The 12577-nt window shown below is 38.4% G+C and overlaps 1 protein-coding gene across 1 annotated transcript in view; it reads right to left on the bottom strand.

Moving 5' to 3' along the window:
• Positions 1 to 409: 409 nt before the first annotated feature.
• The window catches only part of SPINK5 (serine peptidase inhibitor Kazal type 5), an 83945-nt gene continuing 71777 nt past the window's right edge, over positions 410 to 12577 (bottom strand). Inside the window, exons 29-33 of the mRNA XM_019809502.1 lie at positions 11361 to 11488; positions 10400 to 10496; positions 6574 to 6704; positions 4101 to 4191; positions 410 to 716 (exon numbers count right to left, since the gene is read on the bottom strand). Coding sequence (XP_019665061.1) covers positions 708 to 716; positions 4101 to 4191; positions 6574 to 6704; positions 10400 to 10496; positions 11361 to 11488 — 456 coding nt within the window. The 3' untranslated portion in view covers positions 410 to 707. The remainder of the gene's footprint in view (positions 717 to 4100; positions 4192 to 6573; positions 6705 to 10399; positions 10497 to 11360; positions 11489 to 12577) is intronic.

Genomic DNA, 12577 nt, shown 5'->3' with positions numbered 1-12577 from the left:
GCCCTGATAGAGGAAATAGTCAATAGGCAACATGACTGAATATGAGAAACTACTGGTTTGTGTCTTTGGACGGTATCTGTGTGACACAGGTAGTTATGCTCTGTGGAAGTATAGAAGCGAGGCAGGAGAGCTGCCAGGTGACAGGTACCAAAGGTGATTCATAGCTGGTTTGGTCTTATACAGCTCTTGAATGCTGGGGGGCCCATACCTCCCTACCTCTCTTCTAAACATGTCTTCCCAACTATGACAGCAACTTGAATCTGAAAAGAAGTGAGCATTCTGTGTCCACCAATAGCTTAGCAAGACAAAAGGGTAGAGTTTTTGGCTTCTGTAAAAAAAAAAAAACAAAAAAAAAAACAAAAAAACAAATGTTCCTATTATCCAGGCAGTGATGAAGAAATCCCAGAAATGGTGTTCTGCTGGGTTTACTTTTATTGAACAAGTAGTTGAACAGATAGCATTGTGACCAGGAGGTTTTCAAGTACAGACAAATGGAGATGTCTCTGTGTGCTCAGATCACAGAATCTAGGAGGAAAGAGATGGGAAAGACTGAAAGTCAGTGAGTCCATTCCCCCAACAGCTCTGTATTGTTTTCTACAGTAGATAAGACAAGCTCTGAAGAATTCTTTCTCTATACAGATGGTGAGGGTTAGGCGATTCAGAATTGGGGCATATATTTTCCCTCATGGCTTTCACCAATTCTTCCATTATTTGTCCTAGAAGAGAAGATGGATAGGTTAGGTGCTAGAAACTGAGAGATATTATAGAAATGTGGATTATACATTTAAAGGTATACTGCAGTCAAAGAAATCCATACATCCTTTCAGTCTACCAAGAACTCACCATTTATGATCACTTTCGCATTTTACACAATTGATTCAGTGACTACCGAGCACCTAGTACACACTATGTACACACTACCACACTAATTCTGCCCTTGATCACATGTGACCCTCATGGTAATGAAAAGAGGTAAATGTCAGAGGAGGGAACAGAGCTCCAGAGAAGGTTAGTGACTTGCCAAGGTCTCACACTGGATCAGAACTTAAATCCAATTCCTCCAACACTTAAGCTTTACTATTATAATTTGTTTGAGGCTATAAGAATTTAATCAACTATCTTCCTTGCCTAACTCATCCAATATTCACACACTCTTGAAATTGACATTCAAAACATCAAATCAATACCTAAACATTTTTCGAAAGAAGGTAAGGGCCTCAGGAAGCTTCCCCCCACCCCCCAAAACGTGTTTATTCATTTGCTCTCTAGTATCTTCTGGGCATGTGCTAGGTTACAGAGCAAGGACTGTCAACAAGTCAGGACAAGCCATCAAGGAATCTATAATGAACAGGCAATTAAAATTCAGAGGGATAATTTCTACTAGACATCCAATATTAGCTTTCTGTACAAAGTGAGATAAAATGATACTTTTAAATAAGTTATTATTACAATCCACCCTCCCCCAAGCCAATAAGCTCATTCCCAAAGATACCTTGTGGTTCATCACTCATAGCATTTTCATATTGCTGCTAACATCATAACTTACTCTGCTAATATAACCTCACAGTGTCAGCCAGTACCACCTGGAACACCAGCAGCACTATCGTTCCAAGCCCAGACCTCCATCTGAGTTCTCACATCCACCCCAGGAGATTTCCTTCGGTCTGAGGGTGGCAATCGAAGGTCTTGTGATATCTTTGAAAATCTTTGTTATGGAATTGAGAATAGTCATTTACTCATCTCACAAAACAGTACTGGTATGTTCCTTAACAGAGAAATGTCCTTTCAAGGTAGCTAATTTTTATTTAATTGAGATATGTAATCCCTTTTCTAGAGTCCCTGGTTTTCAGAATTTCCTGACAACTAAGGGATGGTGGCAGAGTATAAGCTATGAAGCCAGAAAATCTACACCAGATGCAAAATAGAATGTTGAATAACTTTGATAATAGCAGGATCTCCCCCAGGCTGATTTTCTGTAAAACGGGAAAGATAATAATCCCTGTCCTAACCACAGGCCTACTGTGAGGGTGCATACAGGAAAGAGGACATAAAATTCTGAGCTACATAAATCTTAGTAGCTATTGAAGAACAGAAAATACTTCTTAGGTCTTAAGCATGAGTACGCATTCTAGGATCTTCAGTTTATTTTTCTAGGAAAGTTGTGACTGCCTGGCCTTGTATTCATTCTTCAAATTCCGGACTCTCTTAGAGAATCTATACAGGAACAAAGTTCAGGCAATCACTTTCAACCTCCAGGATATGCATGCGTCATAGTCATCAGAGCAATGTTGGGCCATGACCCACCCACTTGTCCCACTTTAGTGTATCCAAAATCACACCCCTGAATCATACAGAGGGAACTGAACCCATGTTCAGGACACCTTTTGTTCTGATGCTTTATTCCATCATCTAACACCATAAGTAAGTCCTGTCATTAATAATATGTTACATAATTCTAGTGGAAAGAAAACACCCAAAAATGAAAAGAAGAAACTCTCTTATAAAACCTTTTATGCTTAGCCCTGTCAAGATTCTTCCTTATTTGAATAAACACATCTTATCATTTTTATCCTACGGCAAATTTCTCATAAAGTAGTTTTGTCAAGTTGTCTACATGAGATCACAGCAAGATGTGGTCTAAAGTATGACCTTTAGGATTCACATAAAGATTATTTTTATTTACCGTCCTGAATTACATGTAATCAGGTGTGTTTGTGAGATGGAAGGGATATTATATTCTGTTAATAAAATAAGGAGCAAACCACTACGAGTTTATATGTAATAAGACAGCAAACACAATATGGAGATAGAGCAAAAGTTGATACTGTCTCTTTATGGATATGTAAAGACCTCGAATATACCGATGACTGTCAAGAGCACATGAGGAAAATGAAGGTCGTCTGGCTTCACCCCAATACTCTGCCTACTCTACCCGGCCTTCCAGCTGCTAATGTAAAACCAAAACCACCTAGTTTCCATATCAAGACTCACTGAGTAGTTCTTCTGAATGTGGTCTCATCTAGTGTTGCTTAGGAGCCCCAAATCTGGCAGAGTAGTCTCCAATTCCATTATTGCCAGAGCTTTTTAGTGGCCATGGCATGGACTGAAACCAGTTGTGAATAATAATAAATATTTATTTAGTAAGTGTAATTTATTACAATATTTTGTTTTTATTGAATGTCAATATACTTTTAACATCAAATATAAGGCTATTAAACTATAACCCATTATAATTATTAAACATACAGAAGTGCTGTGCCAGGTTCTGTTTCTCTAAGTTTACACTATGGATTCTTCTCTTTGTCTAAGTTCATACTTTGGTCTCTTTGGCATAATAATAATAGTGATAATAATAATAAATGCCATTAGTTCGTAGACACTGTGCCAAATGTTTAAAAGTCAGTATTTATTGAGTATTTTCAATAACCTGGTGAGATCTTTGGTTTAGATCTTTGATTTGCCAAAGGTCTCATATATGAGAGATATAAAAAACTGGAATTTAAACCCATATTTGCCTGGTACCAAACATTTTCTCTTCTTTGAAAATTCCTACATTTCCCCGCAAGTTACATATCATCTTGCCTGAAGAAGAGCATCCTCGAATGCAGTCGCCAGGAAGAATCAAACTCCATAATGTCTGTCAAAACATCCTTGCAGGGATTTAAATGAAAAGGCCAACTTTTCATGTTGGGAAACAGTTGAATGCAATGCGAAGTGCAAGAACATGGGGGTTACATGGAAATGGCTGAAATTCAGTTCCGTCACTATGCAACCTCTCTCAATCTCTTCTCATCTTTTTATAGAAAATCACAGGAAATAAAACCTACTTTGTAAAAGTGTTATGTCAGGGACGTTGCTCATAAACAATCTACTAATGATCCCAGTGAACAGTAAACATTTAAAAATATTAACTATTATATTATTATCCCTGCATACTTCAGTACTTACTTAATGATCTTCACAATGAAGACATGACCAATTCTGGGGTTATCTGACCCAGTATCACTGCCCTAGCCAGAGAAATGTCCATCAGTCGGTGGCAGACACAGAAGCAGAACCAATCGGCTCTGGCAGTGTAACCACGAATGCAGTGTACTTACAGATGCTGGCACGTTGAGAGGGGTTGTTTCCGGGATGCTGTTCTCTTCACACTTCCCTTCACTGCGTATGTGTGTATTAGTTTGGTGTATTCTAAAACAGAGCAGAGGAAATTAAAAAGATGGAAAAACTGACAGTTATGATGAGAAAAGGAAACAAACAAGGATCAATGTGGGTGACATCTGGGCATCAAGCCAGAACTAAAATTACAGGTAGAACCCGGGATCTGAATTCAACTGCTTTCCAGTAGGAATCACCCAGGTTTTCTCTCTCTCTCTTCAGATTCAGCTCCAGATTCATTCCCCAGTCCTGGATTCATTCCATCACATTTCATTCACCTACATACTCATGAAATTGTTCAATGTTAGAAATAAACTTGGAGACCATCTATTCCAAAAGCCATTATTTTACAGACAGGAAAACTGGATCCCATGGAGAAGCTTCATTTTACTGAATACCTATAATGAGGGATTACAAAATACAATACATATATATAATAAAAATATATAAAATATATATAGAATGTAGATTTTATAAAATATAATAATACATAATCATACAGTTTGAAATTTATAGCTGGAAAAAATCTTAAAAGGCATGAATTACAATGTCTCTCTCTTAAGAAATCTTGCATATCAAACATTTGTTTGTTTGCCTCTGGTGATGGGAAACTCACTGTCTATCAAGGCAGTTTGACTTGTCTTTGGATATTGCTCAAGTTGAAATGGCTTCCCTCTAAAACCACAGAAACCATACTCTTTCCTCTTGCCTGGGTAGCCTGGATCTTTCCTCTATAATATATACTACCAGTTCCTTTAGCTAAACAATCCATCCTGAGCATGATTTATTAATACTTTTACCATTGAAGTTTCTGACTCCAAAGTTCCCTTGACTAGAGTATCACTTGTTATGGGTTTACACAGTTAATGGAATACTTAAAGAACACTGGGTGGATAATTTAGGCCCTGACATCTATAATAAAGGAAGTTGAAGAATTTCTGGGCTGAAGATATAAGGCATACATAGTAACAAATTCCTGAACGGTTGCATTCATTTCTTAAATGGAGATTTCTTAATTCTTTTTTTTTATTATGTTATGTTAGTCACCATACAGTACTTTATTAGTTTTTGACGTAGTGTTCCATGATTCATTGTTTGCGTATAACACCCAGCGCTCCTTACAGTATATGCCCTCCTTAATACCTGCATACAAATTGTTAATGTTGCTCCATTTTCTTTTCTTTTCTGGAAAGAGGTAACTTCTCCATAGCCCTAAATGTTTAAAGAACTACTACTTTGGATATAACAGTAGTGTAGTGGAGAGAAAAGAGAACTGTATTTATACCCAAACCAACAAGGTGAAAATCTCATCTGATCTACTTCCTAGCTTTGTGACTTTAAACAAATTACCTGGACTCTCTGAACCTCAGATTCACCCTCAGTACAATGAAGATAATAGCGCTTATAGCATGTAGTGAGGATTCAGCAAGAGAATGAATGTGCGAGTGTCTTACCTACACATGTCAGAACACATAAAGCACTCATATTCAGATATTATTCTAAGTGTATAAACTGCAGAGTGTCCCATCCTCACATTCTGGGCTTTCCTTATGGTGTCCCCAGAAGGCAAGAACATACACGGACTACAGTGCAAATCTGGGGTGGGGTGGGAGTGGGATGGAAGAGTCAAGATTTGTCACCACGCTTTCACTGACAGCCGGTCAAACATGAGGCATGTGAATGGAGGTGAGGGTAAGACAGTATTTGAGCAGAAAAGCAAAAAGCTAAAACCTATAATGACAGTAGTAAAATAAATCCCTCATATTTAATTTTAAATAAAAATGGCAATTCTTCTAAAAAACCCAGTGAAGCCAGCTGGCTCAGAGAATGGTCTGCACTTCCCCAGTGGAAAAAGTGAACCTGATAATGATGAGATACTATGCCCACAGATGCACAGACAACAATTAATCTGAGAGCCCACCCAAAGGCCGCCATTTGTTCCAGGGGGCTTTCTCTTGAATGATACTGCCTCTGCTCCAGAAGAAGACTTGGAGAGGATGAGAAATATGTGACTATCAGGTAGTCAGAGGGCCCAAAAGAGATTACAGGCTGCGCGGACTCAACATGGCGATGATTCTCACCTTTTTTCTTTTTACACAACACGTGGATGATGTTCACATTCCCATGACTGTACACGGGCTAATAGAAACTTTATCTAATTGTTGTAACCCCACCACCTTTTCCTTTCTCTATACTCGGTAAAGTATATAAAAGCAACTTAATCAACAGGATAACCTTCAATCCTCTCTATTTTATATTTGAATAAGATCATCCACAAAATTTGAATTTTTAACCGCTACGATTAATAAATTGGTGCAATGCACCTCCAATTCATATGAATGCAGTCCTGTGGGTCAACGCCATAGTCAAGAACCTCTACTCTTGAAGATACGATAGTGCAAACTGTATACTTACAGATTTTCATGACAGAGCATGCAGGGATTGTTGTATGTCTGGCCATCATCACCACAGACAGGCTGTAAATTCTTTGGGCAAAGGTAACCCATCTTGGGCAATACTCGGTACTGTTTGCACATCTCGGAGTCCTGAAGAAGTAAAACATAAATTAGATTTTTTTCAATGGCACTCAGGAGGGATGGGCTTGGAAAAATCTTTTTTGATTTCCTCAATCACATCTGAATAGAACATTAGAAAAGGAACTGTAACATAGGTCGTAGAAACTCACTATTTAAAAATCAACATACACACTTATAAATAACTCATGACTCAAAGTAATCATGATGGAATGCAGAAATGTTTTAAACTGAATGATAATAAAAATATAAACAACCAAATCACAGCAGCTAAAGCAGTGATTTGAGGGAAAGTTGTAAATAGATACATAATTAGCAAAGAAGAAAGCTTTAAGATCAACGATCTAAACTTCCATGTCAAGAAGCTAGCAAATAGGGGCACCTGGGGGGCTCAGTTGGTTGAGCAGATGCTTTGGCTCAGGTCATGATCCCAGGGTCCCGGGATCGAGTCCCGGGTCGGGCTCCCTGCTCGGCAGGAAGCCTGCTTCTCCCTTTCCCTCTGCCTGCTGCTCCCCCTGCTTGTGCTCTCTCTCTCCATCAAATAAATAAAATCTTAAAAAAAAAAAGAAGCTAGCAAATAATAAACAAATTAAGCTCAAAGAAAATAATAATACAGAAGAGAAATCTATGAAATAAAAAACAGAACTAAGTCAAACACTGGTAGTTTGAAAAGATTAATAAATTGATAAACCATTTGCAAAATTGATAAAAAGGCAAGAAATGTACATTACCAATATTAAAAATAAAATGAGGGCTTCATTATATATAGATATTAAAAGGATAATGTGGAAATGTTATAGCTATATGCCAATAAACTCGACAACTTAGATGAAATTTAAAAATTCCTTCAAAACTACTTTCTGAAACAAAGAAATAGGAATCTAATAGTCCAGAGGCATTCATTCCAGTTATTCGTTCCAGAGGCATAAAGAAGTACTTGTTTGCTAGTTTGTTTTGATAAATAGTTCAAACATCCAGGGATGCCTGGGTGGCTCAGGCTGTTGAGTGGTCGACTCTCGGTTTCGGCTCAGGCCAGGATCTCAGGGTCATGAGATGGAGTCCCGCTTTGGGCTCATGCTCAGCGTGGAGTTGGTTTGACCCTCTCTCTACCTCTCTGCTTCTCTTCCTACTATTTATTTTATTTGAGAGAGAGAGAGAGAGCACGCAAGTGCACACAAACACACACACACGTGTGTGCACATACATGTGCATGCAAGTGGGGAGAGGGGCAGGGAGATATCCTTAGTATTTTCTTACGTAGTCTATCAAGTCCGAACCAATTGTGGTTGATTCCACCTTCAGAGCAGACCCAGGATCCAAGCACCTCTCGTGACTTCTACCACTACTGCCATGGTATAAACTAGCATCATCTCTTCCATGGACTACTGCTATGACTAACCAGCTGTCCTGATTTTGCTCTTGCCTCCTTGTAGTATATTTTCAATATAAGAGGCAGAGTTATTCTTTTAAAAAATAAATCAGACTATATCACTCCTCTTTTCAAAACCTTCATTCAGAATAATAGTCAATATCTTTAATATGGTCTACAAAATCCTATATAATATGGCTTCCTATGGCTTTCTCTGAGGTCCCTCTAATTCACTACACCAGACTCCTTGCTGTCCTTTGACCCCTTCCTTGGGGCTCTGCTATTCTTTTCTTGGAATCCTGTTCTCTCACTTCACATGTATGGTATCAATCTGTTTAGGCCTCGTAAATGTCACCTCAGAATGCTCTCCTGTACAGTCTACTTAAAATTGTACTCCCCGCCCCACTCTGATCCCAGTATTTATATCATTATTTTATTTTATTTTCCCCTTGGAGTTACATTTTATTTATTCATAGTATCTACTATCTATATTCTTCAAACATGAACTCCATGAATGTAGAGAGTTCTGTCTGCTTTACTTATGACTATTGTTCTCATATTCATGAACAATGTTTGGAAAATAATAGGTGTTCAATAAACATTTGTAAAATGAATGAATGGGTGACAAAATGAATAATGAATGTGGTCCTCTTCTCCAAGAGAAAGCTCAGCTCAAAACCAGATTGTACATTAGGAAGAACCTTGATGAGGCTTCTGATCTGCCGGCTGTATCCCATTTCTTGATGTAGGTGCTAATATCACAGCTGTGCTCACTTTGTGATACTGCATTTAGCTGCACACTCATGCTAAGCATACTTCTTATATATGACTGTTATACTTCAGTAAAATGTTTTTTAAAAAAGAACAGATTTTATTATTCATGATAGCCAAGATACAGAAACAACCATCAGTGGGTAAGTGGATAAAGAATACATGTTACACACACACACACCACACACACACACACACAGCACTGGAATATTATTCAGCCATGAGAAAGAAGGAAATCCTACCACTTATGACAACTTAGATGAATGTTTAAGGCATTACGCTGAGATAAGTCAGACAGAGAAAGACAAATACTGTATATGATATCACTTACATGTGGAATCTAATAATGCAAACTCAGAAACAGAGTGTAGAATGGCGGTTACCAGGGAAGGGGATTGGGGGAAATGGGAGACGTTGGTCAAAGTGTACAAACTTTCATTTACAGCATGAATACATTCTGAGGGTGTGATGTACAGCATGGTGATTATAGCTAATCATATTGTATCCTACACTTGAAAGTTGGCAAGTGAATAAATCTTAAATGTTCTCACCACACACAAAAGTAGTAATTATGTGAGGTGATGGTGGTGTTTGCTAACACTACAGTGGCACATTTTGCAACATAAAAGTGTACTAAATCAACACATTGTACATCTTAAATCTACACAGTGTTATATGTCAATTATATCTCAATAAAGCTAGAGGAAAAAAGAACAGATTCTGTGAATAGTTTCTTTTCATGTTTATGGGATTCCTAGGGTAGTAAATTTCTAATTTACTAGAAATCTGTAATTAGTATATATTTCACTAGTGCACGTCATCTACTATCCTGCTTAAACAGGGCAAATAATAAGATTAAATTCATGTTTGTTACTTTTCTTTCTTTCTTTTCTGGGTCATCAGATTAGATGCTAAAGCTTCGCTTTTAGAGGCCAATTTGATAGGTACTTCATGAATACACTCATGGATATGCTCTTATTCCCTTTGCTCCTTTCTATTCCTGACTTGGCAAAGCTCTAAAAAAGCAAACCTGTTAGGCTAATTTACAATAAGGTATATGTTACTGATGGCCATCAGCTTGTATTTTGAATAAACAAGTTTTAACCACTGTGAATCGTGGATTAGTGGAATTTCACAAGTGCGAAAACGCTCCACATACTTCTCTAGGCTATTGGGAAGAGGGCTGATCTGGGGATGGGGAAAGAGAGGAAGCGGGGTGAGGAGTGTTTCTGGCCTGCTGAAATGACAGAATTGAGGCCCCTAACTAATTATTTGACCAGATGTGCAATAAGCCACATTCATGACACATCCACGTTTAAAATTTCGATCGTGTACCAAATTGGCTTGGGACGGGCTAATATTCTAAAAGAGCACAGAATCCTGCATTGATGAGTCATCCCAGGACCCTCACTGAGCACGGAACTACATACAAAGGGTTTGGAGCTATGCTGAATTCGCCTTTCCAAGGCCTTTCTATGGAAATGAAGCTCATGGAGGGGGAGTGTCAACAGACCCCAAACAAATGCATTAACTTAACACGTAGCTTTTCAGCAGTAGTCATTCTTACCAGAAAAGAAATGGAGGAAGCTGGGCTGCTTTCCTCTGTAGATCTAACGTGGAATGATTTCTCTAGAATTCTTGCCCTTTCCAAAGCTTCTTTTTGACTACAGAAGAAGACAAAAAGTAATTTACAGTTATAGGCACAAAGACTAGCACCTATAACTTCCAGTGCGAAGCTGTGCAATCCTAAACAAAATAGGACAGAACCACAGAACATTCAACCAGAGGATGGTGTAAAGAAAAGTACACAATGGGGAACTAGTTTAGAGCGCTCATCACTTAATAGATGCATGGCCTTGGACAAGTTGCCTAAATTCCTTGAGCTTAGCTTTTCTACAACATCAAAAGAGGGTAGTATTGGTAATTCCTGTCTCCAGGAACATATTACAAAGAGTAAAAAAAAATACTGATTATTATAATTGTGTTCACAGTGTTTTCATAACCATCATCATCAGTATCTATCATGTCTATTGCTCCCCAAATATGGTAGTTCATCAAAATAACCTAAAAACCCCTTCTAAACAACAAATTCCTTAGCCCTGAATTTTCTGCCAAATAAATTTTGGGGGTAAAAATCTGTATTTCTGAAAAAGACTTCTCTGTTGAGTCTGATCTAGTTGCGGAACAAAGATTTGGAAGAATTTCTTATAGCTATGATCCTGAGATTTAAAAAAACGTTTTCTCCAGGGACACAGCTAGGAACTATCCTGGTTAGAACTCACATCTGGATTTCCTGTCTCCTGTATCAGGTGTTCTCAACTTAAGGGCCTTGAATCTAAAGACTTATTTTAAAGACGCCTTGGATTCATGAGCACACATTTATTTAATCAGCAACTTCTAAAGATGCAGTTCCCATGGGTCCTGTCCCCATGCTTTAATAAAAACACCTTTTGCACCGGAAAAAAAATTAAATAAAAAAAAATGCAATTCCCCACTAGCTGGAGGGGTAACAGGATCCTCTTACTCACATGACTGTTCTGCACATGTGGCACTTATTTTTGTATAGTTTTCCATCAGCACCACGCACAGGGTCATTCTCTCGAGTGCACATGAGCCGGTCATTCCTCACGTACTGCCGAAAGTTACTGCACTCGTCCTAGAAAATGAGAAAGGGAAAACGAACAGGATTTTTCCCCTTTCTAAAACTTGGTTTTAGAAAGTGCCTTCTTAGCTCTGAGCTCAGTGCTCCTATCCTGGCAATGGAGACTAAGGAATGCCCAGACTTTAAACTTTCCATTCCCTACTTCATTCTGAACCTCTCTGCCCGGGGCCTGGAAATGCGGGGGCGAACACTTGATAGATCATGTCTCCCTCACCCTTTCCTTCCTAGCTTCCTTCCTTCCCCTCATTTTCCATATGGGCCGCACTCTTTTTTTTTTTTTTAAGATATTTAAAAAAATTGATTTGTCAGAGAGAGAAAGCATATGAGCACACAAGCAGGGGGAGCTGCAGACGGAGGGAGAAGTAGGCAGAGGGAGAAGCAGGCTTCCCCTGAGCAAGGAGCCCGAAGCGGGGGCTCAATCTCAGGACCCTGAAATCATGACCTGAGCCAAAGGCAGATGCTTCAACCAACTGAGCCACCCAGGTGTCCCCCATGAGTTGTACTCTTGATCAAAGGACAATATCACAGGAATCTAATGCTACAAATGTGATTATTATTGCAAAGGACTGAATGAAGATGTCTTCTTTGCAGTCTTGAAAAGTAAATAGAAAAGGCAGCATCACACATACACATTATTGATTCACTGATGCCGAGAAAGCTATCTGGAGGAAACAGAAAAAAAAAAAGACATCAAGGAGAGAAGCTAAAGGGGAAAATTAGTGTATATTACCTGAATTGTAAAAATCAATGTCAACAAGCTACCCGAAGCCTCATTTCACATTTAGTGTCAGAAGAAAGCATGCAGTTGAGGTGGTAAAGAATTTAACACTCTATTTTTCAATCCATATTTCTCCCAAAGAGGAGAGCAATACTTGATGCACACTGTGGGCAAATTCTCTACAAAACTGAGAAAAATATTAAACCTTAAAGCCAGACAAAAATGTTGTTATAACCAAAATGAAATATTAGCAAAGTCTATTTTCTTTGAAGCAAAACATTGGCATTTTTATTATCCAAAAAACTGGAGGAGAATGTCAGGTTCTGAGGATGAAAGGTAAAACAGTTATCTTCGCATCTTTTAAG

Source organism: Ailuropoda melanoleuca, chromosome 3 (assembly GCF_002007445.2).
Source record: "Ailuropoda melanoleuca isolate Jingjing chromosome 3, ASM200744v2, whole genome shotgun sequence".
Lineage (NCBI taxonomy): Eukaryota > Metazoa > Chordata > Mammalia > Carnivora > Ursidae > Ailuropoda > Ailuropoda melanoleuca.
Note: the sequence above shows the minus strand (reverse complement) of the source record. Positions and strands in the feature narration are given on the sequence as shown.